The sequence below is a fragment of the Megascapheus bottae genome, chromosome 18 (genome assembly GCF_031878675.1).
Source record: "Megascapheus bottae isolate mThoBot1 chromosome 18, mThoBot2.hap1, whole genome shotgun sequence".
Lineage (NCBI taxonomy): Eukaryota > Metazoa > Chordata > Mammalia > Rodentia > Geomyidae > Megascapheus > Megascapheus bottae.
The window spans coordinates 40944693-40969022 of record NC_143526.1 but is presented as its reverse complement, the minus strand read 5'-3'; the positions used below and the strand labels follow the sequence as shown (position 1 = coordinate 40969022).

At 51.2% G+C, this 24330-nt stretch overlaps 2 protein-coding genes across 2 annotated transcripts in view; one reads left to right on the top strand and one right to left on the bottom strand.

Annotated features, from left to right (window-relative positions):
- Window positions 1-226: 226 nt before the first annotated feature.
- On the bottom strand, window positions 227-19849 carry Pard6b (par-6 family cell polarity regulator beta). Its single transcript, XM_090352520.1, has 3 exons — window positions 19513-19849; window positions 13227-13449; window positions 227-3036 (listed from the first exon to the last, which is right to left on the bottom strand). The coding sequence occupies exons 1-3, from the start codon at window positions 19576-19578 to the stop codon at window positions 2210-2212; spliced, it is 1116 nt and encodes a 371-aa protein (XP_090208646.1). The 5' UTR covers window positions 19579-19849; the 3' UTR covers window positions 227-2209.
- Ripor3 (RIPOR family member 3) overlaps window positions 19180-24330 on the top strand; it is a 58275-nt gene continuing 53124 nt past the window's right edge. The window contains exon 1 of the mRNA XM_090352519.1: window positions 19180-19212. The gene's annotated coding sequence lies outside the window, so the exon portion shown is untranslated. The remainder of the gene's footprint in view (window positions 19213-24330) is intronic.

Sequence of the window (24330 nt, the reverse complement as noted above, 5' to 3'; positions counted from 1 at the left end):
GTGGTAAATTAGAAATGTCTCGTGGACTTTCCTGCTAGGCTGGCTTTGAACGCTGATCTTCAGATGTCAGCCTCCCGAGTAGCTAGGATTCCAGCTCATGCCTGCTGCTCACACAGTGCGGGGAGAGGACCAGAGTGCAATACTGAGCATTCTCCACCGAGCTGCACCCTGAGTGCCGGAGAAGTAGCGTGGGTGATGGTTCTCATATGACTTCAAACAAGAAAGGAACCTTTACACAAGTCTATCTTTATTTGTAAAAAATAATATACAACTAAAGCTAATTTGATTTTTAAAATCAAACTTCATTTAGTGATAATGTACATTTTATAATAAAGTTGTAGTAAAATACTGACATTTGATAGTTTAAACAAAGTATCATTCATGTAAAAATCATGTTTAGCATGTAAAATTTAATTAGAAAATTCATAGTTCACAAAAGTACATATATGTTGTTGACAGCTTGAGAACATTATAATTTTACTTAGGATACAGAATAAAATTCACAGTTAGGCCTGACATTTAGTACTATAAAATCTTACTGGATTAACTGATACTTCTGTTAGGAAGGTACACTGGAAACAACTGATTCTGATGACCAATGAACTGGTATTTTATTGTGTAACAGAGACCTACTGGTTTTTATAATGCTTAATCACTGAGCCAATAATTTATGTGACAGAGATCTAGTTGAACACATAGTCTATGGAATTAAAAGAGTACTAGCAGCTTTGATTTATATTTCTATGAACAGACACAAGACAAATCTGTATTGTACTCTTAAAATCTGTACAAAAGTCAAGCCCTGAAGTATGTTTCCCCAAGAGAAAAGTTCTAATGTTAAAACTTTGTTTAAAATAAGAGAGAGAGAAAGAGGGAGGGAGGGAGAGAGAGGAAGGGAGGGAAGGAAGGAGGGGGAGGGAGACAGAGAGAGACAGAGAGAGACAGAGAGAGAGAGAGAGAGAGAGAGAGAGAGAGAGAGAGGTAGTGTGTACAAGTATTTTACGTGAGCTGCTGCACCCGGCACCAGGCCCGGTCCCTTCTTCTTCACTAGTCTCGTCTGACCACTGAGGACTCACCGGTTGGGTCTGACCTGGAAGGGACAGGGAAGGGGGGGGGACCAAGGGAGCCCTTCAAGGATGCAGCCATTAGAGGACTATGCTGGGGCCCTGTGGACAGGCATCTTGGGGCAGCAATCTGCGTGTCATCTTCATAGTTACCACAGAGAGGAAAGAACACATCCTTCAAAACGGAGTCATCTGAGCCTTCATGGTGCATGGCACACCGCCACGAGGCGTCCATTCTAGCCTGGGTGTGAGCAGCCACAGGAGCTCAAGGTCTGGAACCCAGGAGGCGGGCACCGTGCTCAGCCCTGGTCCTCAGCAGAGGCATCGGGAAGAAATAAATAGCCCAGCAAAGTGAGTGAGCGCTACCTGTCAGAGGTGAACGCTACCTGTGCTTCACAAGGGGAGGCAGGGGTCACCGAAACCCCCGTGACGGAAAGCCTGGCCTTTGATACAAAGTGCACAAGTGTATCCTGCCAGTTTTTTGAATCCAGCAATTTCAGGGACCATGAAAACAGGCCAAGAGAGCCACGCACAGAACAGCAACAGGGGCTCAGGGGAGGTCAAGGTGCAGGTGGGAGCCCGTGGTGAGACCTGCAGCAGGCCTGCCGGGAACTGGCCTGGAGCTAAGGCTGCAGACAGGTGGGATGTAAGACGTGGGATGTGGGGACCCCCCCACCCCGCCACGTGCCACAGCTCAGCCATGTGGGGGAGTGACTCTCCTAGCCTGCTGACTGGACTTCTTGCAAACTGGAGAAAAATGCATTTGAGAAAAGAATGTTACAGTTAACAATGCAGGAATAGTAATTAAAAAAACAATTAAAACCACAGAGTTAGGAATGACGTAGGACTGAGGTCCCCCTGCACTGACCATGAGGCCCTCATGGGTTCAGAGCGCTAAGCACAGTTCGGGGACAAGCTGGGGCTCTGTGCAGGCCAGGCCCGCCTGGACAGTGTGCCATCCCACCCTCTGGTCGGCGATGGCAACAGCAATGGCTGCACGGCGCACTCCACCTGCATCTGTCCAGGAATCCACTATGGGCAGCACTTGGGCTGGCAGAGCTGGGCCCTCCTCAGTTCACGCCTGGTATAGGCGGGCAGCTCCCTGCCAAGCCCGGCATGCACGTGTGCCCATGGGGCTCACACGCTCACAGAGTTATGATGGTCCCATCCTCCTCCAAGAGTTTCTGACCGGGAGCCCGGGCTGTGAACTCGGGGCTCGCTCCGCTGGCCGCCGGCGCCAGACCCCCGGCACTGGAGGGGATGAAGCCGTTGTGGGGCGACTCAAAGCTGAGCTCTATCTGCGTCAGGGACTCCAGGCTGTCGGCGTCGGGTGTGGCCTTGGGGATCTGCCGGGGCGGCCCGTCGTCCTCGATGATGATGTCCTCCTCCTCGCTGTCCTCGTCCCCGGGCTCGAGGCGGGGCTCCGCGGGCGGCGGGTGGCCCAGGCTGGTGTCCGTGGACTGGCCGGAGCTGCCCGAGGCACGGCTGTTCCTGACCACGTTGTTCCTCTGGTTGGCGGGCCGCACGGTGATGATGAGGTTGTGGCTGTTGGCAATCATCATGTCCGTCACCTGGTCGAGGCTCTTGCCTGACACCTCGATGCCGTTCACCTCCAGGACTTCGTCGTTGACCGCCAGCAGCCCCGTGCTCTGGGCCAGGCCCCCCGGGACGAGCCGGGAGATGAAGATGCCGGGCACCTTCTCCAGGCCGTGCGGGGTGACCCTGACGCTGGAGCCGTCCCGGATGTAGAAGCCCAGGGGCTTCTCGGTGCCGTACTTGTAGAGGCGCACCCTGCGGTGCGTCTCGGGGAGGATGTCCACGTCGATGATGGACGACACGGGCCGGAAGTCCTGCGGCATGCTGATGACCAGGGCCGGCTTCCGCCGGTGGTTGTCGGGCCGCAGCACGTTGCTGAGAACGTGCTTCTTCTTGAGGAGCGTGTCCGTACCGAAGGCACTGTAGTCGGCCTCTTCTGTTCAAAAGCCAAATGCAAGGAAATTAGGAAGGGCCGTAAAAGCGCATGCCTGTGGCTGGGCTGGCCGAGAAGGGCCGGGCAGGGGCACCGGCTGGCACACAGACAGGCCACGCGGAGGGCAGACGCAGGGCAGAGGGCGGGAAGGAGCACTAGGGGGCGCCCTCTCTCAGAGACAGCAACCCGGAGGTGGGTCTCACGGATTTCTTAAGCTATCACCCAGCAGCCTCGCAGGTCCTCCTGCCTCAGTCTCCCCAGTCCCCAGACCACAGGTACATAGCATACCACCACACTCTAAAATGTTTTTGTTTTTTGTTTTTCCCCAGTCACTGGGACTGAACTCAGGGCCTGAGCACTGTCCTTGGGCTTTTTCAAGGCTAGAGCTCTACCACTTGAGCCACAGCACCACTTCCGGCTTTTTTCTATGTATGTGGTACTGAAGAGTTGAATCCAGGTTCTCTGTGTATGCTAGGCAAGCACTCTACCACTAGGCCAAACTCTTGCCTGTTCTTCCTGCCCCCTCCTCTTTTTCTTTTTTTTCTTTTTTTTCTTTTTTTTTTTTTTTTGCCAGTCCTGGGCTTGAGCTCAGGGCCTGAGCACTGTCCTTGGACTTTCTCAAAGGCTAGAGCTCTACCACTTGAGCCTCAGCACCACTTCCGGCTTTTTCCTATGTATGTGGTACCGAGGAATCGAACTCGGGTCTTCATCCATGCTAGGCAAGCACTTTAACCACTAGGCCAAACTCCCGGCCCCCTCCTCTTTTTTTTTCTTTTTCCCCCCAGTCATGGAGCCTGAACTCTGGGCCTGGGCGTTGTCCCTGAGCTCTTCAACTCAAGACTAGTGCTCTATCATACGAGTCACAGAGCCACTTCTGGTTTTCTAGTGGTTAACTGGAGATAGGAGTTTCGCAGACTTTTGTACCCAGGCTGGCTCTGAACCATGATCTTTAGATCTCAGCCTCCCGAGTAGCTAGAATTACAGGCATTAGACACCAGTGCTCAGCTTACAAACTGATTCTTGAACATAATTTTATGACCGCTTCTGAGTGCAGATGACTGACTCACACTTGTAATTCTAGCTACTACAAGATCCGAGGATCAAGGTTGGAAGCCAGCATAGACGGAAAAGTCCCTAAGACTCTTATCTCCAAGAAGCCAGATGTGGAGCTCTGGCTTAAATAAAAGAGCACTAGCTTTAAGGCCCCATCCGCCCCAAAAAAGGAGGAGGAGGAGGAGGAGGAGGAGGAGGAGGAGGAGGAGGAGGAGGAGAAGCAGGTAAGGACCAGCACCCAGGCCCTGAGTTCAAGCCCCAGGACCAGCACAAAAGAAAGGAACAAAAAGCTATCTATCAGCAGTGGGGCCGAGAGTATGGCCTAGTGTTAGAGGGCCTGCCCAGCATGCACAAAGCCCTGGGTTCGGTTCTCAGTACCATACACAGAAAAACGCTGGAGGTAGTGCTGTGGCTCAAATGGCAGAGTGCTAGCCTTGGGCAAAATGTTTCTAAAGACAGTGCCCAGGCCTGAGGTTGAAGTCCCCTGACTGGGAAAGAAAGAAAGAGGGGCCGGGAGTTTGGCCTAGAGGTTAAAGTGCTTGCCTAGCATGCATGAAGACCCGGGTTCGATTCCTTGGCACCACATACATAGAAAAAAGCCGGAAGTGGTGCTGAGGCTCAAGTGGTAGAGCTCTAGCCTTGAGAAAGTCCAAGGACAGTGCTCAGGCCCTGAGCTCAAGCCCAAGACTGGCAAAAAAAGAAAGAAACAAACAAAGAAAGACGGAAGGAATGAAGGAAGGAAGGAAGAAGAAAGAACGAACGAACTCTCAGCACTGGACAGATGGCTGGGTGAGGGGGCATGCAACAGATACTCGGGGCCTTCGCCTTCTGTAAATGAACCTGGAGGCCCCAACGCCATCTTTACTGGGGGTTCTCTCATTTCCTGTATGAGAAAGAATGTAAGACTTTTAACTTTTCCTTCACTGTCACACAGTGTCATTGTAGTGGGAATAGACAAGAGGGAGGGCGCTCTGGAACCTATTCCCAGTCTTAGGCTCATTTTCTTCATGCTAGAAAGTCTGCTTAGCCAGACATAGGTAGCTCACACCTGTTAAGCATCCTAACTTGATCTGAGGATCAGGGTTCAAAGCCAGCCCTGGCACTGAAGAACTGGAGACTCTTCTCTCCCATTAACCTCTAGAAAACGGGAGGTGGGGTTTGGCTCAGGGTAGGGTGGTAGCCTTGAGCTGAAGAGTTCAGGGACAACGCCTAGAGTTCACGCCCCATGACCCACAAAACAAACAAACAAAACAAAACAAAAAACCCCCCAGAATTGTGTTAGGTTAGACTGAAGAGTCATTTGCAGACTTGGGAATGGGACAAAATAAGCAAAAGAGCTGTAACTGGGTTCTTTACTGAGCCAGAAGTCCACACCCTGTGACTGGGGGTATCTGCTCTTTGGAGGCAGGAGGAAGACCACCTCTGCAGCACTCCCCCGGGAGGCTTTTATCTCACTTAAACCAGTTCTCACAGAAAGGCACTTATAATATGGTTAGGATACATACACACACACATACACACACACACACACACACACACACACACACACACACACGTATGTGTATACTTTTTTTTTTTTGGCCAATCCTGGGCTTGAGCTCAGGGCCTGAGCAATGTCCTTGGACTTTCTCAAGGCTAGAGCTCTACCACTTGAGCCTCAGCACCACTTCCGGCTTTTTTCTATGTATGTGGTGCCGAGGAATTGAACCCGGGTCTTTGTGAATGCTAGGCAAGCACTCTACCACTAGGCCAAACTCCCGGCCCCGTATGTGTATACTTATTTATTTATTTTGCCAGTCCTGGCGCTTGAACTCAGGACCTGGTCTCTGTCCCTGAGCCTTTTTGTGCTCAAGGCTGGTGCTCTACCATCTAGCATTTTGAGTAGTTTATTGGAGATAAGAATAGCAAGGATTTTCCTGCCCAGACTGGCTTTGAACTGAGAGCCTCAGATTCTCAGCTAGGATTATAGACATAAGCCACTGGTGGTGCCTGGCTATAACAGGATTTTTTTTTTTGTCTATCCAGAGGCCTGAACTCTGGGTCTGGGAGTTGTGTGTCCCTGGGCTCTTCAGCTTAAGATTCCTGCCCTAGCCCTGGAGGTACAGCATCACTTCTGGTTTTCTGGTGGTTTGTTGGAGATAAGAGTCTCATGGACTTCAAATGCCTGGGCTGGCTTTGAACATCTATCCTCAGATCTCAGCTTCCCGAGTAGCTAGGATTACAGGCTTGAGCCACCATGCCCGTTGTTTTTTTTGGCAGTCCTGGGGCTTGAACTCAGGGTCTGGGCACTGCCCTTGGACATTTTTTTGCTCAAGGCTAGTGTTCTGCCACTTAAGCTGCAGTGCCACTTCTGGCTTTTTCTGTATATGTGGTACCAAGGAATCAAACCCAGGGCTTCATGCATACAAGGTGAGCACTCTACCACTAGGCTATAATCCCAGCCATACACTGTGGTTTTGAAGTCAAGTAGTTCACGCCTGTAATCCTAGCTGCTCAGGAGGCTGCGATCTGAGGATCATGGTTTGAAGCCAGGTGGAAGAGGAGCTATGTATGGCCAAGCCAAGAGTACAAGGCTCTACGCCAAGCTGCAGGATTGGTGTGTGTTGGAAATAAATCCACTGATTCACGAATATTTTTTGGCAAACTTTGGTCAGAGCCTGGGTGTGCTTTCTGACGTGTATTTTTATTTGACAACAGTCAATAATGAGAGACTGCAGGACACGGAAGACAAGGGACATTCCAGACCCTACACACTGGGACCCACATGCTGCCCACGCCTCTATCCATGGGAAACCTCACCAAGAAACTCCAAATCTGCATAATTTGGCATGGCATCCAGACTCCGTGTGAACGCCATGGGCTCCAGGACAAAGGGGCCTTTGTGCGCCATCTAGCTAATCAGTTTCCAGCCACTGGGAAAGGGCTGTGCTGGCGGGGAGCCAGGGTGCAGGGTGTTGGTGGGAAGTGTAAAGGTGAATGTCCACGGCCAGCACTGGCGTCCCGCAGTGTGGACCTGAGCACTCGTCCCTCGTGACTCATAGCGGCACACCTGCCTCCAGTGCAGGAGGGTGACTCAACAAGGAGACAGCGGCACCTCCCCGCCCCAGCCCTACAGCTACCCTCGGAAAAAGGATCCACTGATAGTCTTCCTTCATCTCACAGTCCGCTTCCCCATCTGCCTCCCTCTCCCCCCTCAGCACACTGCAGGCTCCACCACACACATTCAGGAATTGAACGCAGGCACGGGTGGCTCACGCTTGTAACCCTGGTTATTCAGGAAGCTGAGACCTGAGGATCGTGGTTCAAAAGCCAGCCAGGGCAGTAAAGTCCATGAGACTCTTATTTCTAATACCACCAAAAAAACTCCCCAAAGCAGAAGTGGCACAGTGACTCAAATAGCAGAGCAACAAAGCTCAGAGACAGTGCCTAGACCCTGAGTTCAAGACCCAGGACCAGCACACGCACATGCAAGCACATGCAAGCACACACACACACACACACACACACACACACACACCCATAGTGAAGGAAATCAAAGACTCCTCACAAACCCCACCAGCAGCTCATTCAGCAGCAAAACAGTGCCAGTGAAATATGCTCAGTAGGGTCTGCAAGAAAGGTCCAGTTTGTCCATGCCTGTAATCTTAGCTACTCGTGAGGCTAAGATTCTGAGGATCAAGGCTCAAAGTCAGCCAGGGCAGTAAAATGTACAAGATTTTTACCTGTGGGACAGTGCCGAGGCCCAGAGTTCAACCCCCCCCCATCATCAACAGCAACAAAATAATACAACTGTTTAAATGTCCTGATTGCGATGCTGTGGCTCATGCCTATAATCCTAGGTGCTCAGGAGGCTATGAACTGAAGATCGTGGTTCAAAGCCAGCCAGGACAGGAAAAATCCACGAGGTCCATGAGACTCTTCTCTAACCACCAGAAAGCTAGAAGTAGACCTGTGGCTCAAAGTAGTAGAGCCCTAGCCTTGAGCAAAAGAGCTCATGGACAGCACCTAGGCCCAGAGTTCAAGCCCCAGGATCAAAGAGGAAAAAGAAGTCCTGATTCTGTTCCATCAAGCCAAACAGAGTGGGCATGCTGTAATCCTAGCAGTGGGGAGTTTAAGGCCTGCTTGAGCCCCATAGCGAGGGTATAAGAAAAAGAAAAACAACAATAATAACCACTAACAGTCCATGTTTTAAGATAGCAGCACATGTCAATCGAACACACAACTCATAGGAAGGAGTCAGGGCTGTGGGGCACAGGGAGCACCCCACCCCCTGCCTGGCTTGTGGTGGGGTGATGCAAGGTTGTTCTGAGGAAGTGAGGTAACTAGGAAGGAGAAGAAGGTTGAAAAGCAGACACCAGGCCTCTTGGGAAGTGACAAGGTGTATGACTCTTGGCCCCAGGCAGGGGAGAAAAGCAGGAATTTTAAGGGAAAGAGATGGTAATCTCATCTGTTTTTCCCCCACTGCACCCCCCAAGCTGGAGGACAGAACAAAGCTCCGCAGGAATGTGGCAGGGGACAGGGAGGGGAATTAGAGCACAGTTTTCTAACAGGGCTGGGGAGAGCTGAGAGCAGGCAGGCCTGAGTTACACCAGAGCCGCCAGCGGCTTATCTGAGACGTGGCTCCACAATTTCTTATTCAAGACCCTGAGTGAGCCCAACTATAGCCTTCTAGAGTTTCTCTTCACCCCCTCTGAATAAACCCAAGATGCAAACATATTTGACCCATTTACAAAGAACAGTGGCAAGCTGCACTGTGGCTAAAGTGGTAGAGCACTTAGCCTTGCACAAAAGAAGCTCAGGGGCTGGGAGTTTGGCCTAGTGGTAGAGTGCTTGCCTAGCATACATGAAGACCAGGGTTCCATTCCTCGGTACCACATACATAGAAAAAGTTGTAAGTGGTGCTGTGGCTCAAGTGGTAGAGCTCTAGCCTTGAGAAAGTCCAAGGACAGTGCTCAGGCCCTGAGTTCAAGCCCAAGGACTGGCACAGAGAGAGTGAGGTGCAGATCCTGATTTGATCTTGGGGAGCAAGGTATCTGAGCTCTTGCAGGGCCAGGCAGGATGTGGATCTGAAAGGTCACGTCTGGCACAAAGCGGAAGAAGCACACAGCTCCTGTGCATGCCCAAACCTACAGGTCATTCTAAAGGTACAACAACTTGGGAGTATTTTCTATTTTTACTAACTGCTTAGTGCTCAGCAGAAGCTAAGCCAGTAGGGGTAGGACTTTGTGACTCTCTCTTCCCCTTCTCCCCAATCCATCAAGACAACTCGAGGGCCTCAGGAGGGGGCCGGCAAAGGAGCTGAGGATCTGCCATGCAAAACCTTTTGGTTTTTGCTTCCATGATTACAGCCTAAGAAATAGGACACAGAGTTTTTCTCCTAATAATAAACCGTTTGAACAGCAGAAGGGGTGTCACTGACCAAGAAGTACTGTACTCATAACCTGATTTATGGAATAGTAATACCTCTGTACAACTACTTAATAATAATTGTTATTTCATCTGCTTCTCTGCCTGGACTAGCATTGAATTTTACAGACCCCCAGCTCCCTGCCTCCTCAGGAGAGGCCCAAGTCAGTCATGCCAGGCTGTCAAAAAGCTTTTCAGTGGGCTGGGAGTTTGGCCTAGTAGTAGAGTGCTTGCCAAGCATGCACGAAGACCTAAGTTCAGTTCCTCCATGCCGCAAACATAGAAAAAGCCACAAGTGGTGCTGTGGCTCAAATGGTAGAGGTCCACGCCCCAGGACTAGCAAAAAAGCTTTTCAACAGCTACAATAACTCTATCTTAGAGTCTATGCTATAAAGCAGTTTACACATTCAATCATGAGCTTGCAATCAACAAAACTTTATTTAGTAGATTTATCAGATTTTAAAACATGACATGGTTTTAAAATCATTCTGAAATTTAAAAAAAATGAATGTTCCAGCAGATAATACGTAATAAAGTCTAACTACAGTGATTATTATGCTTTCTATTTGTTTCAGTAAGGTTTATGTAAAATCAGCTTTCTATTTAAGCATGTTTGGCTTTGTTTGAAAGGAAAGAAAGTATCAACATGCCTCTGGCACACTGTGAGTCTGTCCTGATGGAGACACAGGACAGGCTGGGGTAAGTAGGAGGGAAGTGAAGCCGTTCACTCTGGCCTATGAGGAGACCCTGGGTCATTAGCTGGACACAGCTGAGGGAGCTGCCAGGGCAGAGCTGGAGAGTAATGCTCTCTGGGAAGAAAAGGCAGGCCTATGCAAGACAGCAACAAGCTTGCCAGTCCAGGGTCAGAATGCCAGCTGCTATGGGCATGGGTGACACTGGGGGGGGGGGGGTGGAGCTGGCAACCACACCGCGCAGGTCTGGTCCTGGCTGTCATGGAAAGCCATCACAGGAGGCACAAGGACTGTAAATATACTTTCACATTTTGCTCGTCATACTGGTGCTTTTCATTTTAAAAACAAAATAACAATTCCTTGTATACCATATACATAGAAAAAAAGCCAGAAGTGGTGCTGTGGCTCAAGAGGTAGAGCTCTAGCCTTAAGAAAGCCCAAGAACAGTGCTCAGGCCCTGAGCTCAAGCCCTAGGACTGACAAAAAAAAAAAAAAAAAACCCAAAACAAGACAACAACCAAAAAAATATTCCTGTTGAGTAGACTGACTTTTCCTCCTCTCCTCCTCCCTCTCCCTCTCCTCCACTGCTAGTCCTGGGGCTTGAACTCAAGGTCTGGGTACTGTCATTAAGATTTTTTTTTTATATCAAGGCTATCATTTTTGACCCATATTCTACTTCCAGCTTTTATTATAGTTAAATGAATGAGTCTCACAGACTTTTCCAGCCAGGCTGGCTTCGAACCATGATCTTCATATCCCCAAGAGCCTAGGATTAAAGGTGTGAGCCACCAGTACCTGGCTTTATCTTTATGTATTATTATTTTTATTTATTTATTTATTTTTTTTTTTGCCAAACCTGGGGCTTGAACCTCATGATCTCCCTTGGCTTTCTTGCTCATAGTTGGTACTCTATCATGCCTCCAGTTTTTTGCTGGTTAACTGAAGATGGAGTCTCATGGATTTTTATTCCCAGGCTAGCTTCAAACCTCCAGCTTCCAGATCAGGATTATAGGCCTGAACAATTAGCACTCCTCTGATTTCTAAATCAAGACTAAGGGTTATGAATTGCCTTGCTCATTCCATTAGTTAAAAACAAAACACTCATAAATATAATAAGTGTGTATGTATGTGTGTGTGTATTTAGACAGGGTCTTACTATGTAGCTTAGCTGTTGGGATTAAGGATATGCACTACCACACCCAGCTCATATAGACTTCCTAACAATGAAAATATCCAAAGGTTGACTTGCTCAGGGCCTGAGCACTGTCCTTGGACTTTCTCAAGGCTAGAGCTCTACCAATTGAGCCTCAGCACCACTTCTGGCTTTTTTCTATATATGTGGTATCGAGGAATCAAACCCGGGTCTTCGTGCATGCTAGGCAAGCACTCTACCACTAGGCCAAACTCCCAGCCTCTTGACTTGAAAAATTTTAAGATATTAGCCGGGGACGGTGGCTTATGCCTGTAATCCTAGCTATTCAGGAAGCTGAGATATGAGAATCATGTTCAAAGCCAACCCAGGCACTAAAATCTGTAAGACTCTTATCCAAATTAACCACTAGAAAACCAGAAGTGACTCTGTGGCTCAAGGGGCAGGGTAGTAGCCTTGAGCTAAAGAGCTCAGGGACAGGCCCAGAGTTCAAGCCCCACAACAACTAAAAAAAAAAAAAAAAGTTATATCACAACACTAAAATAAAAACTTGCTTTTCTGCTCAAGGCTATCTTGCTTTACCACTGAAGCCATAGCTCCAATTCTGGTTTTTTGATGGTTACCTACAGAGAAGAGTCTAACTTTGGGCTGGGAGTTTGGTCTAGTGGTAGAGTGCTTCCCTAGCATGCATGAAACCCTGGGTTCGATTCCTCAGTACCACATACATAGAAAAAGCGGTGATGTGGCTCAAGTGGTAGAACTCTAGCCTTGAGAAAGGCCCCAGGACAGTACTCAGGCCCTGAGTTCAAGCCCCAGGACTGGCAAAAAAAGAAAAAAGAAATCTAACTTTCCTGCCCCAACTAGCTTCAAATCTTCAAACCATAATCCTCAGATCTCAGCCTCCTATACAAACTAGATTACAGGTAAGAGCCACCAGCTCCTGGCAGGAAGACATCCTTAAGAGAACACGGAAGTACAAGGTGTTGTGTTACATACCTATAATCCCAGAACCAGAGTGACTGAGGTAAGAAAACTGCACGTGAGGCCAGCCTGAGCTACATAATACACAGCAAGAATTAGTCTCAACAATTAGAAAGAAGGCACCCGTGGCTCCCATCTGTTGCCCTAGCTATTTGGGGGGCTGAGACTGGAAGGACCTTGGTTTGAGGCAGTCTGGGTAAGAGTTCAAGACTCCCTTGTCAAGGAAGACTGGATGTGATGGCTCATCTGTCAACTTGGGCACACAGGAAGCCTACTGTGGGTGGCTCACACCCAGGCAGGAAGTAACAGGTAAACACAGGGCTGGAGGTGTGGCTCAGTGGTAAGAGCACCTCACCAAGCAAGTTCAAAGCCCTGAGTTCAGACAGACGCAGTTTAAGAAAAAGTTTTGAGGGGCCGGGAGTATGGCTTAGTGGTAGAGCGCTTGCCTATTGGTACCACTTACATAGAAAAAGCTGGAAGTGGTAGAGCTCTAGCTTTGAGAAAAGCCCAAGGACAGTGCCCAGGCTCTGAGTTCAAGCCCCATGACTGGCAAAAAAAAAGTTTTAAGGACTAGAGCTATGGCTCACATGGTAAAACACCAGCCATGAGTGGAAAAGACCAAGGTCCTGAGTTCAAGCCCTCGTACAAACACACACAAAGAAAAATTTCTAAAGCTGGAGGCATGGCTCACGTGGTAGAGTGCCAGCTGAGCAACCAGTTCCTCCATTCAAACTCCAGTCCGGCACGAACAAAACCTCCACATGTTGCCAAATGCGCCTGGTAAAGGGAAAAGACACTAAACCAAAGCCACAGGTGTTCCCAGCTGCTTAACACTGATCTACGAGGTTCCCAGCAGGGCCGGGCACTTCGCCATGGACACTGGGGCCAGCGGCGGTCTGCGAGATACTCACCCTTCTTCTGGATGAAGACCCGCAGGAGCGGGTTGGCTGTTGAAACGGCCTTGTGGTAGTTGTCATCGTTGTTTATGGGCAGCAGGTCCCCGTGGATGTCGGCATAGCCCACCAGGACCTCCACGTTGGGGATCTTGTGGACGTGCTGCAGCAGCCCGTAAAACTCCTCAAATCTCCCCGGCTTCGACCTTTCCAGTGAGAAGCGCCGGAACTCAGCTCCGAACTGCAAACACAACAAGCACATGAAGTAACCTCACAGGGACTCGACCAGAGAACTGCTCATCACACAAAACCAGAGGTAAGCTTACCCACCTGCAAGCCCCGCTGCTGAGGCTGAGTTCAAGGTCAGCCCGAGCAACAGGAAGCCCACCTGAAGACCCCAAAGGAAAAGGAGGAAGTCCACTGCCAGAAATGAAGATGCAGCATGGCGTGCACATGCACCGCTGCGGCTCCGATGGGAGGGGCACCTGTGAGGAGGTGCCGGCTCTGCTTCACCCCTGTGCGCACGGGTCTCCCGGGAACTGGCTCACAGGAACTCAGCTCAAAGCCTGACTGGAGCCCAAGCTGACAGAAGTCCCCTCACTATGGTATGGTGTACCAAACGTGATGCCCACCCAGATCTTTAGTCTGACCACTGACCTAAGCATCTGTCTCTTCTCCCATGTTCTCTAGGGATGTGGCAAGAATCACAGCAGGGAATCCAGAGCCAACTAAGCTGGGCAGCAGGAGTCACTCAGCAGGGTGTGTCATGCAAGACTTAGGTCTTCCCCAAGGAAATACAAAATCATAAGCATTAAAGACATTGTGCAAGCTGGGAATGTAGCTTAGTGGTAGAGTGCTTGCCTAGCATGCATGAAGCCCCGGGTTCAATTCCTCAGTACCACATAAACAGAAGAAAGAGCTGGAAGTGGTGTGGTAGCTCAAGCGGTAGAGTACTAGCCTTGTGCAAAAGAAGCTCAAGGACAATGCTCAGGTCCTGAGTTCAAGCCCCAGGACTAGTAATAAAAATAAATGAGCTCGGGGCCGGGAGTTTGGCCTAGAGGTAGAGTGCTTGCCTAGCATGCACGAAGACCCAGGTTCAATTCCTCGGTACCACATACATAGAAAAAAACCCAGAAGTGGTGTTGAGGCTCAAGTGGTAGAGCTCTAGCCTTGAGAAAGTCCAAGGACAGTGCTCAGGCCCTGAGCTCAAGCCCAGGACTGGCAAAAAAATAAATAAATAAACGAGCCCAATGCGGTGGTTCACGCTGTAATCCTAGCTACTCAGGCTGAGATCTGAGGATCGCAGTTCAAAGCCAGCCTCGGCACTAAAGTTCCTGAGACTCTTATCTCTAATTAACCACCAGAAAACCAGTAGTGGCGCTGTGGCTCAAGGGGTAGGGTGGTAGCTTTGAGCTGAAGAGCTCAGGGACAGCACCCAGGCCCAGAGTTCAAGTCCCACAACCGACAAGACCAAAAAAATAAAAAAGTCCCCACAAGACTCTTCTTTCCAAATAACCACTGAGGATGAGGAAAACAAAAATAAAAGACAGAAGTGTTATGTTACTCAAGTAACACTGGCCTAGCCTGGAGCACAAAGAGGCTCAGGGTTAACATCCAGGCCCTGAGTTCAAGCCCCTCAATAGATGTGTTGGTGTGCTTGGCACAGACCAGAAGGCTCAGCTCTGCTTCCGAAGCTTCCCAATTAGCAGGTATAGAGAATAATTACTTCAGGGAGGCGGGCAGGGACCTCACAGGTAGGGTGGCCAGTAATGGTCACGGCTCAGTCTCCAGCCCACCAGATGCCTCTGCATGCCCAGGGCCTGACCCAGGAAGCAGCTCTCCTCAGCACCAGGGCAAATTCCTCACTCACTGTGGGACTGGCATGGTAGTTCCACCACTGAGGTTGGAAACTTAAAATGGCTTATGCAGCCTCCATCAAGTGTCCCATTCACATAAGTTTGGGTCCCTTTGACTGGCCCCCAGGAAGCACTGTGAAGACAGCACCCGAAAGGCTCAGTTGAATGGCCGGGGTACAGCTTCGTGGCAGAGGATTGCCTAGCATGTTCTAGGCCCTAGGTTCTATCAGGACACACAAGGAAAACAAAGCAGAAAGACTTGGTCTGTTGTTTTCCAGAACCAGTGTGTCATACTCAATCCTAACTATACAGAAGGCTGAGATCCAGAGAATCTAGGTTCAAGAGTAGCCTAGACAGAAAAGTCTATTAGTTAAACAGTTAAAACAAAAAGCAGGGGCCAGGAATTTGGCCTAGTGGTAGAGTGCTCACCTAGCATGCACAAAGCCCTGGGTTTGATTCTCCAGAGCCACATTCATAGAAAAAGCCAAAAGTGTCACTGTGGCTCAAGTGGCAGAGTGCTTGCAAGCCTTGAGCAAAAAATATCCAAGGACAGTGCCCAGGCCCTGAGTTCAAGCCCCAGGACTGGCAAAAAAAAAAAAGTAGGGCTCAGCCAAGTGCCAGTGGCTCACACCTGTAATCCTAGTTACTCAGAGAGCTGAGATCTAAGGATCACAATTCAAAGCCAAACCGGGCAGGAAAGTCCGTGAGAGACTTCCAATGAACCACCAGCAAACTGGAAGTGGTACGGTGGCTCAAAGTGGTAGAGCGCTGGCCTTGAGCAAAAGAGCTCAAAGATCAAGGATAGCACCCAGGGTTCAGGCCCTATGTGTGAACACCCCCCACACACAGAAGAGCTATAGCCATGGCTCAAACAGTCAAGCATCAAGCTCAAAGCCTGAGTTCACAAGGCCCTCAAAACTGCCAAGATAAACACATTTTTAGGTTTCGGGTATAGGTCATGATGGAACACAGCGCCACACATGTAAGGCCCTGGGTTTGACCTTTCAGAACCACAAAACTTGAAGCGAATGTTTGCCCAACAGGTTGACCACTGACCTTGCTTCCCCCCCCAAACTCCAAACGGAACAGCCTGAAGCCCAGGCACTGAAGCACTGCCTACAGATCTGTGGACTCCATTTCCCCCTCCTCACGCCTCACGCCTCTGCTGGCACTAAGGTTGCTGGAGCTTCCCTCGGCCTCTCGTCCCCCCTCCACTCACGAGCTTACATCAAACGTAAGTAAAAACTCACGAAACACGAACAGTTAAAATAGTTTTTGAGACATGCTCCTGAAATATGAACACTAACATTTGTCTTGACAGTCAGGTGACTCACACTGAAAGATCTCAGTCCAGTCACACCTTCTGGTTTGGGAGTCAATAAAGACTGGGGCCCACCCTTCCTATCAGCCGAGCCTGGCGATGCTATCAGTCAGAGTTTCTCCTCAGAGTTTCAGACTGCAGTCATGGCTCACTCCTCCCCTCCCCCACCCCACCCCTGCTGCACTGCCCAAGGGGAGCCACCCCAAGCACTCACTGTGAACACACGAGTAAATGGGGGCCAGGCGCCCCCTCAGCTCCCCCGCCTATCATCCCAGCTACTCAGAGGCTGAAATCCCAGGATCGAAGTACAAAGCCAGCTGCTGTAGGAAAGTCTATTTGTAGGAAAGACTCTTATCTACAATTAACCAGCAAAAAGATGGAAGTGGAGGTGTGGCTCCAATTCCAAGACTACCAGCCCTGGGGAGAGGGGAGCTGAGAGAGCAGGCTCTGAGTTCAAGAAGAGAGGGAAGAGAGACCAAGAAAGGCAGGAGGGAAGAAGGGGGAGACACACACAGACACAGACAGAAAGACAGACACACAAACACAAACACACTGTGAAGCTGGCTTCACAGATGTGTCTATGCTTTTGTGAATGCTGGCAAGGAGAGAGGAGACCAAGAGAAAAAGCTATGCTTCTTGTAGCAAAATGAGTAGAGAACTTTTAACCACAGGAAGAAAATTGCCATGAAAAAGTTAAGACTCAGTCACTGCGTAAACCATTTCCAATTTTTGTCTGGTCTTGGGCATGCAGAATGCATCACACACACACATACTCCCAGCCTACGACAGAACATTCTGGAAAGGCAAATGTAATTAGAATATTCTGTCTTCCTAGGAATAATGGTTACGAAGGTTTATGGTTTCAATAAGGTTCCAAGGTTACTTATTATTTTTTTTTTAATGATGCTGGGGTCAAATCCAGGGCCTCACACAGTGAGACCGGCACTCGGCCACTAGGATATCCTAGACCCAAGGTTGTTAAAAGGACACCGTCAGATTAATTAAGAATGTTTAAGAAGATAAATCAGTCACCAGAGAAGTCACCTGACTGCTGGTATCACAAATTTAAGAGTCTTATATTTACATTACCCATTATTTTTATTATCTATACCATTTTTACCTACCACAGGCAAAGATAACAAAGTAGACACTACTGTTTTCTATGCAAAAGGACTAGAGAAAAAGAGAGCATAAAAGGAGAAGCTACAAAATACTTGGTCAGGGGGTACAGATCAGGGGTAGAGTACCTGCCTAGCTTGTGTTTAGCCCTAGATCTGATGATCTCCGATTATGGTAAAGGGAGAGGAACTTATACCCAAATAGTTGAGATGATAAATGTTAAGCTGGGTGTGGTGTGGCATGCCTGCAATCCTGGGATTCAAGAGGCTGAGGCAGGAAGTTCATGAGTTAAGAGGCCAGCCTGGTTTACATAGCTAGGTACCTATGTCAAGAAAATATGACATGTTTTCTTTAGCCTATTAAAAAAAAAAGTGTATCCACAAAATGTATTTACAACCCGAGTGCCACAGACACAGCCTGGATGCTACCTAAAGTGATCTCAGTGCTCTCAAGTGCTGGAGGCTTGCCTAGAGACACCGTTCACTGCAAGTGCAGTGTGGCAGGTCAAACTCAGCATGTAGCTCAGACCTAAGTATGTAAAACATTCAAACATCAGCAGGCAGAGGAAGGCAAAAAAGCCTGAATTTCTAGTCTCCACTTCCTTTCTACATCTCACAACTAGAGACAAATCCCTATGATTCTATTTATCAGTATACCTACAGTCCCAACTCATTTTTTCTCCTATGATAAAAGACTCACCCCCCCTCCAAACATGGAGACCATAAACGGAGTTTTAGGATTATGCAATATCACATCCCCCCACATTCTTTTTTTTTTAAACCTCAACTACTCACAAACCCAGAGTAGATGTCTAATGCCAGGAGAAGGTGTAACTGCTGGATATGGCACAGAAACCCTTGGTCACTAGATCACCTTGTCCCCAGTCAGCTGTGCCTGGGTCCAGGAAGGCAGGGCCCAGGGCCAAGCCCATCTTAATACGCTCTACGCGCATTTCTGACATCAGTATCGGTTCTCACATACACACTTCTCTTTTCTTTCTTCTTTCATGTCAGGTCTTTCTTGCTAAATAGCTCAGGCTGGCGGCCAGTCTCTCGATCCTCCTATCCTGGCCTCCTGAGGGCTGAGCTTACAGGTGAGAACCACCACACCCTGCTTCTAATGCTTGATATGTTCTTAAGTCTCCCTCTCTCTCACGCACACACAGCACTTTAGAAATGATGCGAAAAAGGAACACCGACTTCCCTGGGGCGCTTCTTCGTTAGAGAAACATACAGAACTTTGCTATCAACCCTGGACAATAACACTATTTTTCCCACAGGCTCTCGGCAGCCTTCCAGGCGATCCTCCGGTCACTCCTCGGTCCTGTCCCGCACCTTCTCATCAGCGAGGCTCATTCTTTCTAAAATTGATACGATTTTGCATTTCTCCTCCCATGTGGTCTAGCCGTCTCGGTTCTATCTCGAACGTTCCCAGGGCCTGGCCAGTCCCTCCTGCTCTGTGTTCCAGGAGGTCTCCGCTTGGACTGGGAGAAGCCCTCGGTGCAGGACTCGCCCAGGGGAGCCTGCCTCGTCGCAGCCTCCTGGGCCGAGTGGGCCCGGGCAGGCCGAGACCGCCGGTGCCACTCCTGAGAAGCTTGCGGAAAGCTCCCTCGGAAGAGCCGGGAGGCGCTCCGGGCCCCGCGCCCGGCAGCTCCGAGCACCCCCAAGTCAGCGGCCGCGGGACGGGCGACCTCCCGCTGCTCCCCACGGTAAGCCGAGCGCGCGCTCCTCCTGGAGACGGCGCGCGCCCCGGAGTTGGAGCCGAGCACAGCCGGGCGGGAGGCAGAGCTAACTTCTGCCGGGGCCCCGAGCCCGTCGCAGCTCCGGCCGGCGGGCAGAGCCCCCTGCCTTCCCGGCCCCGCCCCTGACCCGAGCGACCGATCGCCCCGGGGGCCGGGGTCACCCGGCCGGCGCCCCCGCCAGCCTCTCCAACGAGTTCCTCCCGGCGCCCGCAGCCCGGCCCGCCGCGGGCGGCGCCCCGCGGCCTCCCCGCCCGCCCGGCCGCGCACCTTGCTCTTCACCTCCATGGTGCCCAGGCAGCCGCTGCTCGCCCCGTGCCGGTGGCCGCGGTTCATGCTGAGCGCGGGGCCGGGCCGCACCGGCCCTCCGGAGCGCGGGGCGCGGGCTCGGGACGCGCCGGGGCCCGGCGCCTCGTCACCGGCACCTGCAGAGGGGCGGCCGCGGCCCGGGCGTCCGCGCGGCGCTGCGCGCGGCCAGCTCCTCTGCGGCGGGACCAGCGATCAGACTGGACTGGCGGCGCAGCCGGCGGGGACGCGGCTCCCTTCTACTCTCGGGGCTCCGGGGGCGGCGGCGACCGCGGTGGGTGGAGAGGGCGGAGCAGAGGCCACAAGCGCCGCCGCAGCCTCGCTCCCGGCTCCCTCGGCCCCGCCGCCTAGCGCCGACTCCCGCGCGCTCGCGCGCGCGCGCGAACTCAGGCTCTGCCAGCGCCTGGGCGCGTGCGCGCGTTCACCTGCAACCCCGGAGCCGCCCCCGCCGCTCGCGCTCCGCCCACACCCAATAGGAAGCGCGCACCTGCGCCCGCAGCGCCAACCAATCCATAGCCGTCTTGCGCGATGCATGGGCGGGCCGCTTTCGCTTAGGCCACGCCCCATTGTCACGCGATTGGTCCTTTGCTAACGGGGAGGGGCGGATCACCTGAAGCTGTGGGCCTCCTCTCTCGACTCAGCAGGAGAGCGGAAGAGCGCATGCGCTGGCCTAGGAGTTCCGCCCCAGGAAGGCGGTACGTGGAGGCTTGCCGGAAGCGCGAGAGCACCTGGAGAGAGGCTCGGCCCTGGGGTGCTTTCCGCGCATGCTCGGCGGCCGGCGAGCCCCCTCCCGACCCGAGGCTCGTCGAGCTGGGCGCGCGCGGGCCGTACGCCTGGTCCGGGGAGGTGCGCGCCCCCGCCCCGCGCGCGTCCGCCTCGTCCCGCCGCGGCGCGTTCCCGGCCGCCTCTGCGGCGAGAAACCCGGGCTCGCGGCGGCTTGTGTCGGGGTGCCCGCCCCCCGCCCGAGCTGGCTGGGGCGCGGGGGGCGCGGGGGGCGGAGGGAGGCGGCCCCGCAGGCCCGGCTCCGGGGCCGCCCCGTCGGAGCTCAGTCTTCCTCCTGGCCTCCGGTTTGTGTGGGTGACCGGCGCGTCCCTGGCGGCGGCGCGGCCCAGCGGGGAGCCGGGGCGGGTGACTGCAGGGCCTTCTTTTGCGCCTGTGACCGCGGTGCACCCTCAAGGTCCCCAGGCGGGGGCCACCGGACGCCGTGCGGCACAGCCCCGGCCTGGGCTCTGGGGCGCCCTCCCTCCTGGAGGCTTCCCAGTGACATGGCGTGGGCGACGTGGAGGCTTTGCCTGGTGTTTGCGGTGGGTGTTCAGAGGGGAGGGAAGCCAGGCTGAACACTAGGCACCTTCTCCTCCCCCGGGCAGAGAGCACCTGTGTGACTCAGGCTCGGGTGGACGGTAGAGTGGGCCGGGAGGGGGTGCGCGGGCCGCGGGTGGGGCAGCCGCGCAGGCCCAGTTGGCACTGCTAGAGCTTTGAAGGATCTGCAGGTGTGGTTAGTGGGGTTTTTTGGTTTCAGTCATCTGTGCGGTTCAGACTCGGGGCCTGGGCACTGTCCCTGAGTTCTACTACTTTGAGCCACAGCACCACTTTTTGACTTTCTGGTAGTTAATTGGAGATAAGAGTCTCATGGACTTTGATGAACCTCTATTCTCAGATCTCAGGCTCCTGAATGACTAGGATTACAGGTGTGAGCCACCAGTGCCCGGCTTGCAAGAAACTTATCTCCAGCTTTCCAGAAATGGAGGCATGGCTGAAGTGGTAGAGTGCCAGCCTTGAGCAAAAATGCTAAGGGAGAGCACTAGGGCCTTGAGTTCAAGCCCTAGTACCGGCACCAAAATAAAATAGATATAAATTGGTTGTGGTGGCTCACACTGTAATCCTAACTACTCAGGAATCTGAGATCTGAGGATTGTGGTTCAAAGCCAGTCCGGGCACTAATAACAAGTGCCGGTGAGACTCTTATCTCCAATTAACCACTAGAAAACAGGAAGTGGCACTGTGGCTCAAGTGGTAGAGCTATAGCTGAAGAGCTCTGGGACTATACCCAAGCCCAGAGTTCAAGTCCCATGACCAAACAAATAGAAAAAGAAAAGAAAATACACATCTTGATAGCCATCAGAATTATAGTGTCATTGCATACCGCATACCGTCTTCATTCTAGAAAACTCTTATCATGTTCTTGTGAGACAAGACAGATGAGATGAAATGACAGCTTAGTGGTGTGTGATCTCATTGGCCTCAGGAACTCCATGAGATCTCTGGGGTTCTCAGTGGCACCCTAATCTTCACTAATAAGCATGTCACAACCTGGAGCAGCCTCCAGTGTCCATCTTCTCTGTCCTCCACATTGCTGGCAGGGCCCCACTTGGGGCCCCAGCTGGGAAACTAGCTGATGGATGGCTGAGCTTTGAGCTTTAAGACTTGTGACTGTTATCCACACTGGTGTATCAGGTCTCTTGAGGAAGTTCATAGGTGCCAACGCACCTGCGTGGGCCCTGCATTCCTGGAGGTGTCCTCACATCCTCCCGGCCTGCCCTCCCCTTCTCTGGGTGTGGCACTTCAGGTCATAGACTTTCCTTTCTAGAAGAGAGAGGCAGGCCAGAGCTTCCTGGATCTAGTAACACCAGAACTGGCGACGTCACTGGGTGCCGGGGCTGCGCTAGGGAGGAATGTGGGGAATGGCTTGAGGTTGATAAAGGTGTGTGGAGGAGAGACGTTCACTTCCATTCCTGGAGCAGCCAGGCCCCTGGGAGTTTGTTCTCCAGGTCTGATTCTTGAGAAACATGAAACCTAGACAAACATCGGAAGACTCTTGTCTCTTCAGTTGGTTTTTTTTTTTTTTTTTTTGCTAGTCCTGGGCTTGAGCTCAGAGCTCAAAGCCTGTCCTTGGACTTTCTCAAGGCTAGAGCTCTACCACTTGAGCCTCAGCACCACTTCCGGCTTTTTTCTATGCATGTGGTACCAAGGAATCGAACCCAGGTCTTCGTGCATGCTAGGCAAGCAATCTACCACTAGGCCAAACTCCCGGCCCCTTCAGTTTGTTTTTTTAAAAAAAGTTTTTTTTTTAAATAGTCTTAGTCTGTAGCCTAGCTTGGCTTCAAACTCCCTAGGGCTGAGGTTACAGATACGCACACCACACTCAGCTTTGTCTCTTCTCCCTAAAGCAGGACCCTAACCTCATTTCTGCCCATCATCCTTCCTTCCCCACCCCCAAATCCTCCTGCCAAAGCTGCTCAAGACCTACGCATGGACTAGAAATCTGGTCCCATGCCTGGGAGAATTAATACCCAGTGGCTTAGAGAGATAAGAAAGAATAGCTGACCAGCTGTGTAAATTACAGGTTCCCAAAAGCATTAGTCAGGAGAGGGCTATGGGTGTGTGTGTGTGTGTATGTGTGTATGTGTGTAGTACCACTGTCTCACACCCACGCATACATTGGATCTCTGACCCTCTCTGCCCTCTGGGAGATGTTAATGAGGGTTATGCTTTTGCATAACTTTCTGTCTGTAAATCCTACAAACAGCTGTTAGCTTCCTTTGAAATCTACCTTATGAGATACAGTTTGTAATTTTCCACAATCGGTGGTTTTAATTCACATTTTGTTTAATGATAACTCTGCCTTCTTCCTCTAACTCACGCAAAAGGAAGAGGGGTGACAGGAGTCATAATTCTTTTTCTTTCTTTCTTTCTTTTTTTTTTTTCTGGGGAATTTCTCTTGCCAGCTCTTTTTCTCCTTGGTTGCTCAAGTTCTAGTTTTGATGGAGCTGGTTAATAATTCTTTGAAAAAAAGCTGAAGTATATATTTAGGAATCCCAGGCTACTCAGTGAAGCATTTTAAGTCCTTTAGCAGAAGCCAAATTAAGTCACGTGGTCTGGTTTCTGGTTAATGGCTTATGAAGCTTTACTGGTTTGGTGGAGGGGGGGAGTGGAGGGGGGTGGAGATAAACCACTAGAAAAATGAGAGAAATATTTCCTATGGTGTTTAAGAAGCTTCATGCCCATTTAGGTAAAATTAAAACATCAAAACAAAATAGAAAAAAACACCCTACCTTTGAGAGGGCAGCAGGATAGGCGAGGCATCATGTCTAAGCCTTAGCCTTGATTTGGTACTAGCCTGGTTTGCTTCTGACCCCCCCCCCCCAGCCCCATAACTCAGTTTCTCCATCTGTAAAGGCAGGCGTGCACCCGCGCACGGTGGGGTGAGGTCATCTCCCCCTCCTTCCCGTGCTCAGCCATCTATGGCTCCCAGGGGGTCATGGGAGATGAGCCTGGCTTCAGCCTCTGCAGGAGACTGTAAACTGTGGATCTGGTGCACACTAGCAGGCTGTGGTCACCGCCAAAATGCTTACTCCCAGGATTCGGAATGAAGATGAGGAGGGCTGAAGTTTCCAAGAGATGGTGGGAGCCAGGAGCTGGGCTAAGTGCTTTTCCATAGATGAACTTACTTTGCCTTAAGTTACACAGAAAAGCAGTGAATCTTCTAACATCAGAAGGGGTGGGTGATGGAAGCTGGTAGCTGTTGATAGCAGTTCTTGCTGTCTGGGAAACTTACCCTGTTTTCTTAAGTATACAGCCTCCCCCCTCCACCGAGTTTTATAAAAGAGGTCTCCCCAACTGCCTAGAATTCCCTTGGTAGATCAGGACCCTGGTATAACAAACAATAATTCCCAACTCAGAACTTGAGTTAAATATATTCATCCTCTGCTTCCAGCTATGTGTCCTCAGTCAAGTTCTTCTCTTCTCTGAGCCGTTAACTCATCTGTAATATGGGAATAATAG

Coding starts and splice junctions, on each gene's coding strand:
- Pard6b (XM_090352520.1), bottom strand. CDS start 19,578: ATGAACCGCGGCCACCGGCACGGGGCGAGCAGCGGCTGCCTGGGCACC. Junction 13,450..19,512: donor CCATGGAGGTGAAGAGCAAG/GTGCGCGGCCGG, acceptor TTGTGTTTGCAG/TTCGGAGCTGAGTTCCGGCG. Junction 3,037..13,226: donor GGTCTTCATCCAGAAGAAGG/GTGAGTATCTCG, acceptor GCTTTTGAACAG/AAGAGGCCGACTACAGTGCC.